This window comes from Gastrolobium bilobum, unplaced genomic scaffold (genome assembly GCF_033153095.1).
Source record: "Gastrolobium bilobum isolate Gb01-03AN ecotype WA unplaced genomic scaffold, APGP_CSIRO_Gbil_v1 utg2195, whole genome shotgun sequence".
In the NCBI taxonomy this organism is placed as follows: Eukaryota; Viridiplantae; Streptophyta; class Magnoliopsida; order Fabales; family Fabaceae; genus Gastrolobium; species Gastrolobium bilobum.
In genome coordinates, this window is record NW_026895782.1 from 640,693 (window position 1) to 658,398 (window position 17,706).

A 17,706-nucleotide genomic window follows, 5' to 3' on the forward strand; every position below is an offset into this window, starting at 1 on the left:
AACAAGGATGTAAATGATTCAAAAAAATTGTGAGGGGGTAAGTGGTAATTAAAATAACTAATAGGATTTTTTTTAAAGTTTTTCCTAAAATATATTCAATAAAATTTAAAAATATTTAATAAAATTATAATTCTTTTTCATGCTTCCTGCTCAAGTAGAAAAATAAATACACATGTAATTTTTTGGCCCAGGCTCCGGTTGGAGCTACGCCACTGACAATAAATAATCTCCCTCACCCCTCCATGGCACTATTTAAAATGAAAAAATTATTTGTCTTTTTAAATAACACAATGTATATCATTTCACTCTCACAAAAATGTGAGACCTATACTTTTATATTTTTTTGTCCACTCTTTTTTTTATCTATCTTTTTTTCTCACTTAAAATAACATAACTTTACATATTTAAAATTATATACACTTTTTTCCATTTAAAATTCTCTTGTTGGAGAACTATTTCCTTTTTTGTATTCAAGTGCCGCCCCTTTAAGGAATTGAGATGACGTGGCAAGTGGCACAATCTTAACGGTCCGAATCCTTATAAAAATTTCACCAAATTTTTTTACCACTCATTCCACTCTTTCTCAAATTCTACTATCCCACTCATTTTCTCTGTATTCCATTTTTTTTTTCTTTTACACCATCCATTGTCTCTCTCTACTCCAAACCTGTTGGCCTTCCTTTGAGACTTTACCCCAGTCCTCTTTGTTCCAAATGCAGCAGACCCACACAAGCATAATAACACTGCAGCTAAAATTTTGACCGAGGGTAGCACCTAATAAAAACACTAAGGTAAGTTAATCATTTCTCAATTTTACATTGCATTTCTAAACTTGGTCCTTTTTAAATTTATTTTTAATTATATAGTGATTATTTCTTAGTTATTGTTTTAATTAGTTATTAGATGCAATAATTTTTTTATGTTATTGTTTTTATGTTTTGATTAGCCAAGTGTAATTAATTATTTAGAGATATTTGATATAATAACTAGTCATTGATGAGTAGTGGTTAGTTGTTTAACAATGTAATTTAGAATAATTGACTTGTGATTAATATTTAGGATTAATTTTTTTATACAGAGTTTATTTTAATTAGTGAATAGTTATAATTTTTGAAATTAATTATTTGGTGTTATCCTATCATAGACATGTATAATTAATTAGATGTACATATTTTATATAATGCTTATTGGTTAATGAGTAGTGTTTAGTTTTTTAATAATGTAATTTAGAACAATTGATGGTTTATCCCATTTCTAATTTTTGAAACCTCTTATTGTCTAATATTTTTGCTGTTTTCTTTTAAATATGAGGCCAGTTTATACAATCATATATTACAATGTCATAATATATGAAGGTGCTACATGATGGAAATTTGAGGGGCAAACCAAAGGAACACAAATACGATGCAGGGTGGGATCACATGATTTAAAACCAAAGATTGTCTTGAAATTGAAGCTCGGTCCCAATCAATCGGTGTCTTGGTTAACATACCATTATCGTACAATTGAAAAATTTGCAGTGCTAGAAATTGCCGATGATGATTATGTTGATATGATTTTCAATTTGTTTTAACAACAGTCTCTTCAACAACAGTCTGCAATGAGACGATGCTTGAGTTGTATGCTGACATTGCTTATGCAGACAGTTCTTCATTGCCAATTGAGTCATTAGATATAAATTTGCCACATTATTATGCTCCTTCACATCACTGGCATAATACAACTGTGGAAGATGAAGATTGTGCAGCTCACGTGGATGTTGATTTGGGTGCCTCTGATGAAGATTTATACGAAGCAGTTCCTCGCGAGGGTAGTGACTTTGGTTTTGATGTGGACACCAATAATGTCCAAAATGTCGTCCCGACTGGTTAGTTATTTAACCTTGTGATTATTGTATTTTACATGTTATATTCATATGTTAGTTGAATGTGATGGAGTGTTAATATGTGTAGGTCAATCTAATACTCCATTCTGGAACGCTAGTCCACACTATACTTATATTAATTGGGAACACCTAAATCAAGAACAAATTATTGTTGGGGGTAATGATGGTTCTTGGTAAATGAGGGATGAATTATATGCTAATTAAGAATTTGAAAGTAAGGAAGCGGTACAGAAGGCAAGCAAATATTATTGTATGAAGAATTTGTTGGATTTTTCTCTTTCACTAAAGCCCAATTAGTTCTAATGTGTAAGAAGAGCCTAAGAAATCTAGAGCCCGTTCAACTTAGGGCTAGGATTTCTTGGAACTCATAATATTCTACGCCTATAGTCATTAGCTTCTGAAGATCTTCACTTTGGGGTAGCAGAGGCTAATGTAAGGCCATCTCCTTCAAAGTGAGAGAGTGCCCACACACTGTCCCTTTCCCCCTTAATAGATAGTTTGGAGGGTCTGCCGCCAACCAGCTACAAGGAGATTGTTTATTTTGTGATGCAGACAAGATCAATTCGTAAAGGGATTCTGCACACAAGGAGGTTGCTCACAGATCTGTGCTTAAAGGGGTATGCCTTGTGTGTTAGTGAGACGATGATGATTCGGTAAGCATACCAATGTACTAGGTCTTAAATCGCTTCTGTGTAAATTCAACAGATCAACAGAATTATCATACTGCTTTTGTGGAGGAAAGCAAAAAAAATAAAAAAAAACTGCTTATGAAATGTGTTGATCATGCTGAAGGATGTCCTTGGAGGGTGCGAGCGATGTTACCGAGATGACGAGATCAGTGGATTGTTACTAAATGAGGAGGCAAACACACTTGTGTGAACCCTTATCTTTCACAAGACTACAAGTAGCTTGATTCTGACTTCATTTGTTCATGTATTCTATGTATAACTACAAAATATTAATGTTGTTTGTCTAAGAAAAATAATGATGGTATTATGTACTTACATTTTACAGTTTTATTCTCCTATATTTTTATCTGGCATGGTTTAGGTGGACCCATCCATTAGCATTGCACTTATTAAAGAGAAAATTTCTGGACTTCATAGTTATAAAGTGCCTTCTCAAAAAGCTTGGAAGGCCAAACAAAAAGCCATGGTAAAGTTGTTTGGTTATTGGGAAGAGTCATATGCTTATATGGAAAGATGGTTAAAGCACATGTTGCTGTTTGCTTGAGGTTCATTTTATAGGATTGATCGACTTTCGTACATTTTGGACGGTGAGCTAGACGAATCTCGTGATATGTTTCATCGTGTTTTTTGAACATTCAAACAATGCAGTGATGCCTTCAAATATTGTAAACTTGCAATACAAATTGATAGCACTCATCTCTATGAAAAATATCATATACCAAATTTTTAGATTAAAAAGTCAAAGACCTGTCTGGTAAAAAAGTCACAATATGCATATTGGATTGATTCAACCTATTTGGGTTGGCTTAATGTAGATTGAGCCAAATTGACGTTGCCCTCTAATTAAATAATTCAGATAAGTAAATTATTATTATTATTTTTTTGCCAAAAAAAATTAGGTAAAATTAGATACTAGTATCTCACCATAGCTAGAGCAGACCCTCTGTACTCATAGTGGTACATAGATGTCTCCTGTGAGGGTGAAGTATGTTGATATAGGGGTGTCCATAGTAACCATAGTAGAGACCAAGGCACTAGTGGAGCTTCCCATGTATGTGCTCAGGGGGTGAGTGTGTGTATGGCTAGGTTTGTTCTCCTGGTGGCAGCGCATGAAGCTGAATGGAGAAGAAGAAGATCCCCTCCTCAATGTGAGAGGGGGGGTATTTAGAGCAAGGGCTCTAGTCAACCTAGCCAGTCTAGCCTTTTCAGGCTAGGCATGCTGAACCCCTGCCTTTGTGCAGGGACAACTGGTATGCATGGGGAAGAGGGGGCATCCTATGATGCCTTCTAGAAGAGGGCTCCTTAGGCTGGGCCTAACGGTTGGGCCCATGTGAGTGGGCTATCCAGAACACCCTCAATGATGGATTACATATCCCACCACGAATGAAGTTCTCACGTGAACAAACAAATTTGAACTAAAACCCTGGTATTTGAATGTTTAAAAAAATTTCTATTAAAATATTTAAAATTAATTATTGCTTAATTTTATTTTATTTGAATTTTAAATGAACATTTAAGCAAACTTGAGAAGAAAATTTTAATAATCATAATAACTCTGCACTTGCAACTTATTGTAGATTAGCTCACGATGAATTGGATATTATTTTGCTGGTTTAGCTCACGTATTTTGTCAAATTGGTCGACGAGGTTGAACCCATTGACATTTCAAAAAATGCATAATAAGATAAAACTGGATGGTATAAAACTTGTGATATAATGCTTGATAAATTTTTAATTTTAATACTTTAAAGAGTTGAAATTAAACACGTATATTTATGGGATAAGTTATTTTTTTTTTCTTACTTTACTTATTTATTTTTAATATTATTGGATCAAAATCTCAAGAAAAAAGAGAAAGAATGAAATTATGATACAATGGTATTAAAAATGATTAGATAAAATATGCAAAAAAAAAAAAAAAAAAAAAAAAAGATAAAATATCCTTGCATCTTTTAAATGAAAACTCATTGGATTTAGATCTGACCTTTGCGAAACCTGTAAACTTAGATTTCAGTATTAAATCGTTTAATTGATTTTTCTCAATGTTATTTCAAATTAATATAGAAATTCACATTAAAGAGGTGTTTGCATCTGTTTCCCCGCACTCCGGATTAGTCCCATAACCAGCTCAAAGAGTCGAAGCTCGTGGGAATACCGGAGGGAGCCAACTCGTCTCAAAGAAATAATTAGGATTGGGTAACTCAAAAAAAAAAAAAAAGGTGTTTGCATCTGATCATAGTCAATCCTCCACCACGTCTTATGGAACTGCTATCCAAGGATGCGTTGAATAGACTAATGTAATTTTGTTTTTGTTTGGGGTTCAACCCCTGATCCCCTCCCTATTACAAAAAAATAAAATAAAATAAACGTGCATTATAAAATTTAAAAAATTTTAAATTTTAAGAAATATTATTTTATTAAATGATTGTGAGAGGTTATATTTGTTGGAATAGATTATTTTACTTACCATTTTTTTCGGTTTATTTTTACCTACTACTCTCCAACATCATTGAATTAGAATATCAACTACATTTATTATTTCTCTCTTCTATCGAGATTCTAATCCAATGATGTTGGAGAGTGATAGACAAAGGTAGGCAGAAAAATGATAGGTAAAATAATTTATTCCATATTTATTATTTTTTTATTATCTTTTACTATCAAATCTTAACCGTTGATTTTTGTCAATCTAATAGTTATAATTTATTAAAAATTAATAATTAATTAATAAATATGACCAATAAATTACACGGTTAAATTGACAGAAGTTCACAATTAAAATTTGAGTGATAATAAGAAAAAAAAATACTAACTAAAAACTCCCTTTTTTTTGGAGGTTACAAGGAATTGAACTCAACACCTTACACTACACACAATCCTAACACACACACCCCACACCACTAGGCTAACCCTAGTGGTAACTAAAAACTCCCTTTGATTGAATGATTAATACAAGGAAAAACCACCCACTTTAAGAAAGAGATAGACACAGAATAATTTTTTTATTTAAATTTTAAATTTTGAATTAAAAAAAATCACACACTTTTCCTCTCCTATGTTTTTCATTTTCTGTGTCTATCTCTCTCCTAAAATGACATAACTTATGTCATTTAAAATGACAAACACCAAACCCTTAATACAATTATTGAAAGGGTTTGGTGTTTGTCATTCTAAATGACATAAAGTTATGTCATTTTAAGAAAGAGATAGACACAGAATAATTTTTTCTATTTTAATTTTAAATTAAAAAAACCACCCACTTTTCCTCTCTCATGATTTTCATTTTCTATGTCTATCTCTCTCCTAAAATGACATAACTTATGTCATTTAAAATGACAAACACCAAACGTTTAATACAATTATTGAAAGGGTTTAGTGTTTGTCATTTTAAATGACATAAGTTATGACATTTTAGGAGAGAGATAGACACAGAAAAGTGGAAATCATGGAAGACAGAAAATGAATGATTTATTTTTAATTTTAAAATTTAAATAAATTTTTTTTCTATATATATCTCTCTCTTGAGATAACGTAACTTTGTGTCATTTAAAATGACAAAGACTCTTCCCTCGTCGAAAACTTACAACTCATATAAAATTTAGATTTGTAAATAACACTTTCCTTCTTTGTTTTGTGTCCCTTTCAAACTTTCTAAGTTGCACAGCCACCGCAACCGCCACCATGGTCTGTGTTTCAATTTTTCAGCCACCGCCATTGCATTTCAGTCCTCGGCGTCTTAAACCCTCTGTTTCCTTCTCAGTCAACGTCACCCCCTCGAAGAACGCTTTCTCCCGCAGAAGAACCCTCCGCGTTCGCGCCATCGACGCAGCCCAATTCTTCGACTACGAATCCAAGGTGGCCCTCGAGTTCCACAACTCCCAGAAGCTGAAGATCGCAATCGTTGGCTTCGGAAACTTCGGCCAGTTTCTGGCGAGGACCCTCGTGCGTCAGGGCCACACCGTCTTGGCCCACTCCCGCTCCGATCATTCCGCCGCCGCTCGGAACCTCGGCGTCACGTTCTTCCTCAACACTGACGATCTCTGCGAGGAACACCCCGAAGTGATCTTGCTCTGTTCCTCCATTATCTCCACCCAAAAAGTGCTCCTTTCCTTGCCGCTTCAGCGATTGAAGCGTAGCACATTGTTCGTCGACGTTCTCTCCGTCAAGGAGTTCCCTAAGAGCCTCTTGCTCGAAGTGTTGCCGAGCGATTTCGACATTATTTGCTCGCACCCAATGTTTGGACCCGAGAGTGCTAGCCATGGTTGGAGTGGTCTTCCTTTTATGTTCGAGAAGGTTCGAATTGGGAACGAGGAACAAAGAATTTCGAGGTGCGAGAAGCTTCTTAATGTGTTTGCGAGAGAAGGGTGTAGAATGGTGGAGATGTGTTGTGCTGACCATGATAGGTTTGCAGCAGGGTCGCAGTTCATAACGCACACACTTGGGAGGGTTCTGAAGATGTTGATGTTGGAATCAACACCTATTAACACAAAGGGGTATGAGAGTTTGTTGAGATTGGTTGATAACACTGCTGGGGATAGCTTTGATTTGTACTATGGGTTGTTTATGTTTAATAGTAATTCATTGGAGATGTTGGAGAGGTTGGATTTGGCTTTTGGGGACTTGAGGAAACAGCTCATTGGGCGTTTGCATGATGTTGTGAGGAAACAGTTGTTTGAGAATGCTGTAAAGGTGAAAACTTTACAAGATAACTACGCAGTGCTCAAGCATGCTCAAAATGGATCTCCAATGGTACTATCCTCCGAAGATAAGAGGTATTTATTTATTATTAAGTTTACTATAATCTCAATGTTCTTTAGTACATTATATGAATTATGTTTGATTATTTTTGTCTGGGTATGTTATGGGGGATAATATGTTAGGTTGGTATTTTTTTTTTCTCACTTTGATTTTTTATTGGTTGAATGAGGAGTTGTGGCTTGAGTCCTAAGTCTTAAACTAATGAACAAGGAGACGTTTCCCGAGGCATATTTAGCTTAGCGGTGCTTCTTCTACCAATGAAAAGGCTTTTGATGAGTAGGATGCAGAATTTGTTAGTAAAAGCGTCCAACTTATGTGAATCAGGCAGGTTTGGAAATAACAACTCCAGTAATTTAAGTGTGGTACTGGAGTTGGAGAGAGAACCAGAAAACTATATATGCATCCGCGTTTGAAATGGCTAGGGATGCCATGACATGCCAATTTTGTAGCCCTTCTCTCCCAGTAATATATGAATTCTGTTTTTATTTTATTTTATTTTATTATGTGTGGGTATGCACATTGGAATCCAGAGGATTCACATTAAGTCGAAGCAAGACTGAGTATCTGAAGTGTGAGTTTCCTCTGGTACAAGATGAGGACCAAGAACCTGTGCATCTAAATGGTCAAGAGGTACCCAAAAAAAATGCTTTTAAATACTTGGGCTCCGTTTTACAAAATGGTGGAGAGATTGATGAGGATTGAAATCACAGAATCAGAGCAGGGTGGATGAAATGGCGTAGTGCATCTGCATTTTTGTGTGACCGCAAAATTCCCCTGAAGTTAAAAGGAAAATTCTATAAAACGGCAGTACGACCGGCAATGCTATATGGAGCGGAATGCTGGCCAGCACATAGGCAACATGAGCATAAGATGGGAGTAGCAGAGATGAGGATGTTAAGGTGGATGTGTGGGTACACAAGGATGGATAAGATAAGAAATGAAGATATTCGACGAAAGGTCGGAGTAGTACTGGTAGCCGAGAAGATGAGAGAACATAGATTGAGGTGGTTTGGGCACGTGATGAGAAGACCCATGGATGCTCCTGTAAGAACAGAAGTTTGTTACCAAGAGCTAAACACAAAAAGAGGCAGAGGTAGGCCGGAGCTTACTTGGGGGAAAGTAGTAAAACAAGATTTAATGGAGTGGGATATAGATTGGCGGACAGTATGTCTTAGAAAGGAATGGAGAAAAGCTATAAGTATGGTGGAGGGTTAGACTCGCTGTTATTCCTAAGTTCCAGATGGTCCTTTTTTAGTCCTTTTCCCCTTCATTTCCCCCACTTCTTCTTGTCCCTTTCTTTTTTACTTTTATTTATTTATATATACATATATTTTTATTTCATTTTATTTTATTTTATTATTTTATTTGTGTATTTTTATTTATTTATTTATTTATTTATTTTTTATTTTTTATTTTTTTTTACTTTTTTTCAACCGTTTTGTATCTTTCATGTGGGTTCATCTACCACCGACCCCAATTAATTTGGGATAAAGGTGTTGTTGATGTTGATGTTGATGTGTTAGGTGAGAAAATATGTTGATAGCAATTTAACTTGGTTGGTATGCTTTCTGCTGTTTTATTATTTGAATTGGCTTAATCTTCATGTGATGGAACAAGGCTGAAGACTGTTATTTCAATGCAATGAGTCATGAGTAATGACCATACGCAGCTAGCATTAAAACCACTACTCTTTGTTTTTGTTTTCTTTGGGGTTGGTCTTTCCATCCAGGTCTAACTTATAATTGCATTTTATGCTAATCTTCAGACCCCATGATGTTGCTAAACTATACAAGTCAAACGGTTCCATCCAATCTGTTGACAACTCAAAACTCAAGATTGCAATCATTGGTTTTGGCAACTTCGGTCAGTTCCTTGCAAAAACTATTGTACGTCATGGTCATGAAGTGTTAGCATACTCTAGATCAGACTACTCTCGTGTGGCTGAGGAATTGGGGATTTCTTATTTCAATGACGCAGATGATCTTTGTGAACAACATCCAGATGTAATTTTACTTTGCACTTCCATCCTTTCCACTGAGAAAGTTCTTAAGTCATTGCCTGTGCAGAGATTGAAGAGAAGTACTTTGTTTGTTGATGTACTTTCTGTCAAAGAATTTCCTAGAAACTTGTTTCTTCAGTACTTGCCACCTTATTTTGATGTTCTCTGCACCCATCCTATGTTTGGGCCAGAGAGTGGAAAGAATGGGTGGAAGGGTCTTCCTTTTGTTTTTGATAAAGTCAGAGTAGGAAGAGATGAACCAAGAACATCACGGTGTGATCGGTTTCTTGACATTTTTTCTAGTGAAGGATGCCGAATGGTTGAAATGTCATGTGCTGAACACGATTGGCATGCAGCTGGATCACAGTTTATCACACATACTACAGGAAGATTTTTAGAAAAATTGAAGTTGGAGGCAACACCAATCGACACAAAGGGGTATGAGACTTTGTTGAGTTTGGTGGAGAATACTGCTGGAGATAGTTTTGATCTGTACTATGGTTTGTTCTTGTATAATATAAATGCCATGGAGCAACTAGAAAGATTAGATCTGGCTTTTGAGTCATTGAAGAAGCAGCTTTTTGACCGTTTGCATGTTGTCTACCGAAAGCAAATATTTAAACATGAAGAAAAGGTCCATGATTTGCCAGACAGGTCTATGTTGCCTGAGATATGTGAAGATAGTAATGTGGTATCATCTTTGTCAAAAACTGTGGACACTAAATGAAAATTGATTTCCAAGAATTCCATCTCATTTGTAATTATTGCAGGCCCTGCTATTTCTACAGTAGGTTTAAATGAGTTTGTAATTTCGAAAATTTCATATCCAATCTTTCTAAAAGCTGTTCTGATCTGCTTGATTGAAATGAAGACAAATGATTTTGAAATTTTAGATATGCACCTTTAATTCTCAGATATTTTAACTCTTCAATATTTTTTTGCTTTCTTTCTATTTCTAGCTTGCTGGATTGACACTTGCCGGAGTAGACTTGGAGTTCGCGTGTTCATATTTTATATGTCCCTCTGTTATTTATGGCATTCATGGAGTGCTACAGTGTTGCAACTTGCAAATATTTAGAATCTTCAGATGAAAGTTTGATATCTCTAGGAATGATTTAAAAATGAAATTCACTTCGTTGAAGTTTTTTTAAACTTGTGGGATCATGCTCAATGCCGATACTGAATGCCTTGGTGCAAAAAAACCTTAGAAAATTCAAGCAGGAGACATAGGAAAAACATATTTATGCATCAAATTTATGGTGCTTGGGGAAAGTACTTCTTATGTCACTGCAGAAGGGAAAACTTGCAGCAACACAGGATACGCGTCCGAATCCTGGTTTTTTTTTGTTTGATAGAATCCGCACGTGTATCCTAGGATCCGCACGTGTATCCTAGTGTTAAAAATTTGCTGCAACTTTTCTCATCAGCAGTCGCATGAGAAGCGACGGATCCTTAAACATATTTATGCATCAAATTTAAAGCTTGCAGTTGCAGACTTGCAGCCACCTGAACCATGGTAAACCTCTATAATGCCTTGGAAAAACCCAAAGCTACTTCGTGACTGCTCAGCATTACTTTGTAGATGTTGTACTAATGCATAATGATGATCCCTGACAGCCATTTGGCCATCTATTAAGTTTAGTTATGTATGAAAAATTCTTGCGAGGGATTAGGCGATTTTGTGGTTTACATGATCTTCAGTTCTTAAAGGTTTTTTTTGAAGTTGTACAGACCATTTAGTTTTGACATTATTTTCAATTTTGACCCAATGGACAATCTAATTGTTCCATCTATACGCTATGTAGTGAGGAGCTGAACCTAAATCTGACAGAAGCTGCATGGGTAATAGCTAGTTTCTTTGTTTCAGATAACCCAGTTTCTTCATGTCTGGAAGAGGGAAGGGTAACTGTTTTCATTGTTTATGTTTGACTTTGACAGATGGGATGTGCAGTAAGCTGTTTTAGACCCCTATAAAATAAACCTCAAAATTTAGTAACCTTTGTGCATGAGAAGTTGTTATTTTCACATAATATTTTAAGAGATTAAATTTGATCCACTAACCACTAATTTTGTGAAACAATTTACACTCTGGAAGCAAGGAAGTGGCTCATTATTGTAGCATTTAAGATTTATCACCTGCAATAAAACTGTTAGTAATTGTTTTAAATAAGTGGTACTATATGGTTCAAAACTCATTATATTGATAGCAGATCAAAATCAAATTCACATATAAATCGATATATCTTATGCTTCGTACAATTGGTTGGATATGTATTCGAATGATTTTATTTAAGAAATACCCCTGCTTTATGATATTTAAGGATGAAAGAAAATCAGGTTTTCAAGTCGGTCTTATGTTTAGATATGTGAGCAATTCATTGGAAAAGTTCTATTCTTCGATATTTGATACCTACCAGTTAATGAAGCTGGAATAAAGTATATTCTGACATAGAATTTCCAAAATATACTGTCATCAGGTTTTCTTTTGATAATTTTGAAGGTTTCTATACCTTCTTTTTTTTTTCAAGGCGAAGTAATCGTTTTCTTGTTTTTAGTTTGTATCCTGGAAGAAACTAATCCATTTGATAAGTTTGGTGATTTGAAAAACAAATTTCATAACCTTGATTTTACAATGAGGTAGCTAGGTGATTTTACAACAAAGTTCAGTTGCATTAGTTTTCTATTTCAAGCTAATCATCACTAGTAAGGTTGCCTTACATCAGTGTTAATTTGATTCCAGATACTTTTGCGAAAAGTAATTCTTAGCATCTTTGTGACTTTTTTCATAACCTTGACGAATACAGTTTATTGCTAATGCCTGTCCAGAGACTGTTATATATTGTGGTGTGAATGTTGTGATCAACCTGCCATTGCCTTTATAATTTTATTTTATTTTTTCTAGAAGAAAAAAATGGTGAAATTCAAGTCGTTGAAGGGAGCTGGTTTAAATACATTTAGTTTGAACTCTTTTAAGATTGCATAAAAAGCGGGTCAATGTGGGGTGTCACTGTCAGCTAGGGCAAATGGACAACACATGGTAGCTTATTTTATACAGGAAGATGTCCTCGTTGAGCTGATTGGTAAGGTTTTGATCTAGCTGTTTATTAGAGGATAAGAAGAATTTCAGATCTAACTGCTGAAGGCTTGAATTAGATATTGATTTTGGATTTCTTTTTGTGTAAGATTCCAAATTGAATATGTGTCCATCTTGTGATCTTTGACATGTATGAGGGTACTGAGCATGTGAATCCCTATCTAAATCGAATTTAACTAATTGAGTAGAGTAACTTGCAAGCCAGGTTATATACCATTTTACTAGCAATTGAAATATATGATCAGTCATGGGAATTCATAAAGTACATATTTATCTTTCCAATACTTGAATTAATAACCAAAGCAAGCTATTGAAGATCTTTATTCCATTGGGAATTCAAATATGAAATAGTTTCACTTCTGATTAGAATTTATCTGCAAATTTGACTGTCTCAAGTGCTATTTTTCCCTCTTGATAGCATCTGTAGTTGATATCACCATAATTTTTAATGTTTCTGTAAAACCTTGGCCGTGTCTCATCTATTAGGTCTTCCACAGGTCCAATTTCGTTCTCTGGATCTGGCTCATTAAACATAGCTATAGACATCCTCAGCTTTTCTGTGTTTGTCACAACCCTGTGCATTGGACTCTTGAATATTCCATTACTCATGATCTGCAATAATAACCAACTACATGAAGCATTCTCCAAACTCCACACCAATTCCACCCCAAAATCTAGTTAATGACATACCTATATGCGTCAACAAGAAAGTATATAGAAAATTGAGATTTTTTTTATCAAGGATTAAATTTCAACAGGTTAACTCATTTCTTGAGATATAGAGCCTTGTTTACCTGCATTTGATCGCCAAGATTGACGACAAAAGCATCAGGTATTGTGGGGACATTGACCCATCTGTCATCTATCAGAATTTGAAGACCTTCCACTTCTGTGTCTTGCAATAGAACTGTGATTCCTGATCTATCTGTATGAGGTTTGACTCCAAGAACCGAATCAGGTCTAGAACAACGTGGATAGAAGTTGAACCTTGCTAGCATTAATGGTTGTTTCCCAAACTGGTCCAAGAAGCTACCCTCTTCCAAATTCAGTGACCTTGCCATGCTTCTCAACAGAAAATCCATCATTGATTTAACTTTTGTAGAAAACTCCTCTAGTGTCTCACTGCATAATATTTAGAAAATTAAGCTCAATAATTGCTTTATATTAATTAGTACGTTATAAAAAAAATTTCTGTTAATTGTAGAAGGATACCCTCAAGAAATCTTCATACTAATGGATAAGTTTAGCACAACAATACTAACTAGTTTATTTTAGGACATGCAAGGACTGACTGAGATACATGACATCATAGGCATATGCGGATTCATTTCTCATGCAACTTATGAACTGGAAATTCGATTGCAGACTCTTAGAGATATATAAAAGACTATTAATGTAGCCTCATCCACCGGCTTAAACTTTTGGGTTGAATTAATTCTTTAACACAAGTAGGTGGACCTGTACATTTGTCTACACTTCAAGCCCTAAGTCATTGGACTCTCGTGTGAAAGAACGTGTTAGAGATATATAAAAAAACTATTAATGTAATCTTACTTACCAGCTTAAGCTTTTGAGTTGAATTAGTTTTTTACACAGACTTATTGTCAAAAGTATCATGTTGCAATGATTTCAAAATTTGGAAAAGATGATTATGCTAACAAAAGAGCTTGTCCAATGTTTCTCTTCTTTGTTCGTCGACGGTGAAGGGTGCAAGGGAACTGGTGCCAAAGAATTAATAAACATTTAAATTCACCATGAGAAAAGGGTAGTACCTAAAATCACTTGGATTTTTGGGCCAAAGAGAAAGCCTTCGCTTTACACTTGGAAAAACTCGAAGACTTAGGCGATAGGACCAGTCAAGGACCTGCTTCTCTGAAACTATTCTGTCATTCCCATACCCTTCAGGTTCATTAACAGCTCGGGCATATTTCTGTTTTTCCTCTTCTGGAAGTGCAAAAAATTGTTTTGCAACTTCACGTATTTTGTCAAGATATGAACGTGACATTCCATGACCAATTGCCTGTTGGTAAGAGTATGTCAAATATATTCATTCAGTAAGGTTTTTAAAATCAAGGAGGAAGAAAGCATTAATAATTAGTATCACTATCATCAATATTCAATGGCTTACTTAGTCATGTCACCTTCTAAACTACTACTTATCAGATTCTGGACATGCTTATTACATAATTAAGAATCAGTAGCAGCATGTCAAAGATTAGAATTATCTACATAAACAAGTTCTTTCAAGCAAACAGAAGCTATACACTAATGAAGTTCTTTTTTAAGTGTTAATAAATCCGAACCTGGAAGCATCCAGCTGAACTTAGAGCAGATCTTAGCTTCTCTAGTTCACCTTCTGATGAGAGGAGACTTATTAGATCAATGATTGGTATTTGAATCAGTGTAGAGGAAGAGTCTTTAGATCCAAAGCTAGTTCCTTCAACTACATATTGTGGCGGTGGTACATCACCATTCATGGACATTTCTTGGATGCTCTTGGAGAGTGATTTCTCCTCTGAAATTAGCATATTGTTGGCCATGTTTTTCTGTTGTGAATTGCTAATGAAAAAGAGGATCACGTTCCTTTATATAAAATAGTTTTCAATATTCTTTTGGTACAGAATGCCTTTACAAACTTTTTTTGCAATTACATTAATGTAGGACCGCTCGTATACTGTGTGATTAATGTAGTATAGTTTGTAAACAAAAAAAATTTGTAAATATAATCTGCCCCTATTCTTTTTACCAAAAAATTGATACTCGTTGATAGGTATACATTTAATAAGTACAATAAAAAATGAATTGTTGATTTGTTTAATCCAAGGGCCCTATCTGATTACAAATTTAATATTTATTATTGTTATGTTACATAATATAGAATTTATCTTTTACACATAAATTCAAGATAGGTTTCACTTTATTTTTTCTCTCTCCCCTTAAAGTGAACTCTACTTACATAAATAAGTCTGTAAGAGATAATACTTATCTCCTATTGCATGAGAAAATTATTATCCTATAAATTTATATATCATTCATAAAATAATAATAATAATTATTATTATTGTTTTTAGAAAAAGATAACAAGGTGCACTGAGATGACCTTTTTCATCTTTAGTACATGAAAAACAGAACTTTCTCTGTCTCTTTCTATATTTATTTATTTATTATTCTTTTGATTTTGACTCAGTGATGAGAATCACAGCTCAAAATAAATAAATTCTATCTCGTGGGACACGTAAAGTAGGTCCTCCATAAAATAATTACACTTTCGTACTCTTTCCTTTAACTTAAATTAATACTTTACGTAAAACATATTGAGATAAGATTTTATTATTATTAATTAATGTTATTATCAATATTATTATTAATTTATTTTACTATTAGATCAATTATATTGATCCAACGGTTCTGATTTAATTTTTAATTTTTTTTCCTATATATAATATTTTATATTTATTTTTACATTTGTATGATTATGATTTTTCATATTTAATGTGATATTTAATGCTTTCACATTAACTATAAGAAATCATAGTCATACAAAGATAGAAATAAATATAACTCCCGGATCAACATAATTGATCAAGCGGTGAAATAAGTTGGTAGTGATATTTACAACAACACTAATTGGTAGTAATAATATCATATCTCAGACATATTTTAATTTACTTTAATTATTAAGAAATTCTAAGGCTTAATTATGCGTATTATCTAAATTTATTTACTTCATATAAATCTTGGTTGGCTCAATTTTGATCCGGTTATTAGTTGGAGAACAATGGAACAGTGATTAAAGTGCTATTATTTGACAAATTTTTTATCCAAATATCATGTATACAGTATTTTTTATCAGACTGTCATGCATCTAAGTTTGCTACCACAAATAGAGAACTTTTTTGCCAATAATTTTGCAACACGTGCCACACTTGAGCAGGAAAAGCCAGTAAGAACTTGATACGTTGTGTGGCACATGAATAATGCCACATGTCATGGCTACGAAGTTCGTTATCAATGATAGCAAACTTTGATACATGACAGTTGATAAAAAATACTGTTCGCATGATATTTTTGGATAAAAAATTTATCAGACAATAATACTTTGACGAGAATAAGCAAGTTGAGATTGGATTTAAAAAACTAGCTGGATCAAAATGTTGGATTGAGATTGTAGGAAGTTAAACCTGACTTGCATAAACTCATAAAACTCCGACAAAACTTGGTATAATGTTTCTTTTAGAGATAAATTATCTCCACTGAGTCTAAAATAATATCTTTTGAGGTTGAGAAAAAAGTTTTTATAATTTTAATTTATTATATGATTATATTAATTTTTATCATTATAATTTTTTTTAAAATTCAAAACAACGTAATTTTGAATAATTAGATATAACTTTATCTCCGTAACATTAAACTCAATTTTACATAGGTGAAAGCAACATTTAATACATAGGTTATTTGTATCAACTCGTATAATAATTAACAAATAAGATACTTTGAGATTAAGTGATATGAATCTTTATTCGTATCGTGTTCGTATTGAATATATTTGTGTTATGTCAAACAATTTTTTATTTTTTTTTGCTGAATATATTATGTCAAACCTTAACTCGACATAAACACGACGCTGATAAAAATTGGTAGATCTAAATTATTTAATATTAATGACAAATTACTAACTTTCCTTAATGATACAATTAATTTTTATTTAGAAATAATTGATGTCTCTCTTTTTATTTCTTCTTTTTGCATTCCTCTCTTCTTATAAACAAGAAAATTCGTAATTACGGTGGATCTTATATTCTTATTGTCAATATCTCACCTCTATAATGAAACTGATCCCAATCAACATATGGTAGTCTTACTCTCAGACAAGGAGAGCAAAAACAGGAAACATGACCCTCTAATTATGAAGAAGATCGTCTATTATGGTTTGCCACATCATAGGTTGAAACAATATAATTTCAATTAACCAAGAGGAAAAAAAATTGAAATTGTCGACATTGGTTAAAACAATATAAAACACCTATATTAACAGCAATGGGTGGTGCTTTTTCGTGTGATCCCAGTGGCGTTGCCATATTAGAACCAATGTCTTGGCACTGGCTGGTTTTCAAAATCAGAAGTTTTTTTCTTAATTATCAGTAACCGTAGATTATTTGCTTCTTTCTTAGTTTAGTTCTAGCTTCTTAATTTTTCTGGCTCCGCCACTAATTCACACAACCTAGTTTCTTCAGCTTCTGGAATTGAGAATGAGATGACATTACCTTTTATAAGATTAAAA

At 33.8% G+C, this 17,706-nt stretch overlaps 2 protein-coding genes across 4 annotated transcripts; one reads left to right on the forward strand and one right to left on the reverse strand.

Annotated features, from left to right (window-relative positions):
- Positions 1 to 6,230: 6,230 nt before the first annotated feature.
- LOC133295931 (arogenate dehydrogenase 1, chloroplastic) lies at positions 6,231 to 10,399 on the forward strand. 3 transcript variants are annotated; one of them, XM_061494865.1, is made up of 2 exons: positions 6,231 to 7,346; positions 10,291 to 10,399. In XM_061494865.1, exons 1-2 carry the CDS (start codon positions 6,256 to 6,258, stop codon positions 10,301 to 10,303), a joined length of 1,104 nt encoding a protein of 367 aa, XP_061350849.1. In that variant the 5' UTR covers positions 6,231 to 6,255; the 3' UTR covers positions 10,304 to 10,399. The 3 variants fall into 3 exon arrangements, with proteins under 3 accessions (XP_061350849.1, XP_061350848.1, XP_061350847.1); XM_061494864.1 differs by lacking the exon at positions 10,291 to 10,399 and adding an exon at positions 9,098 to 10,178 and having other exon boundaries at positions 6,231 to 7,364; XM_061494863.1 differs by lacking the exon at positions 10,291 to 10,399 and adding an exon at positions 9,098 to 10,178.
- A 2,360-nt stretch (positions 10,400 to 12,759) lies between these two features.
- Positions 12,760 to 14,965, reverse strand: LOC133295954 (protein SRG1-like). Its single transcript, XM_061494892.1, has 4 exons — positions 14,729 to 14,965; positions 14,198 to 14,445; positions 13,220 to 13,547; positions 12,760 to 13,037 (listed from the first exon to the last, which is right to left on the reverse strand). Exons 1-4 carry the CDS (start codon positions 14,963 to 14,965, stop codon positions 12,789 to 12,791), a joined length of 1,062 nt encoding a protein of 353 aa, XP_061350876.1. The 3' UTR covers positions 12,760 to 12,788.
- Between the last annotated feature and the right edge of the window lie 2,741 nt (positions 14,966 to 17,706).

Excerpts from the sequence above, each read along its gene's own strand:
- LOC133295931 (XM_061494864.1), top strand. The coding sequence starts at position 6,256 with ATGGTCTGTGTTTCAATTTTTCAGCCACCGCCATTGCATTTCAGTCCT. Across the intron at positions 7,365-9,097 it reads AGGTATTTATTTATTATTAA|ACCCCATGATGTTGCTAAAC; the intron begins GTTTACTATAAT and ends GCTAATCTTCAG.
- LOC133295954 (XM_061494892.1), bottom strand. The coding sequence starts at position 14,965 with ATGGCCAACAATATGCTAATTTCAGAGGAGAAATCACTCTCCAAGAGC. Across the intron at positions 13,548-14,197 it reads AAAAATCCAAGTGATTTTAG|TGAGACACTAGAGGAGTTTT; the intron begins GTACTACCCTTT and ends AATATTATGCAG. Across the intron at positions 13,038-13,219 it reads ATCTTGGCGATCAAATGCAG|ATCATGAGTAATGGAATATT; the intron begins GTAAACAAGGCT and ends TTATTATTGCAG.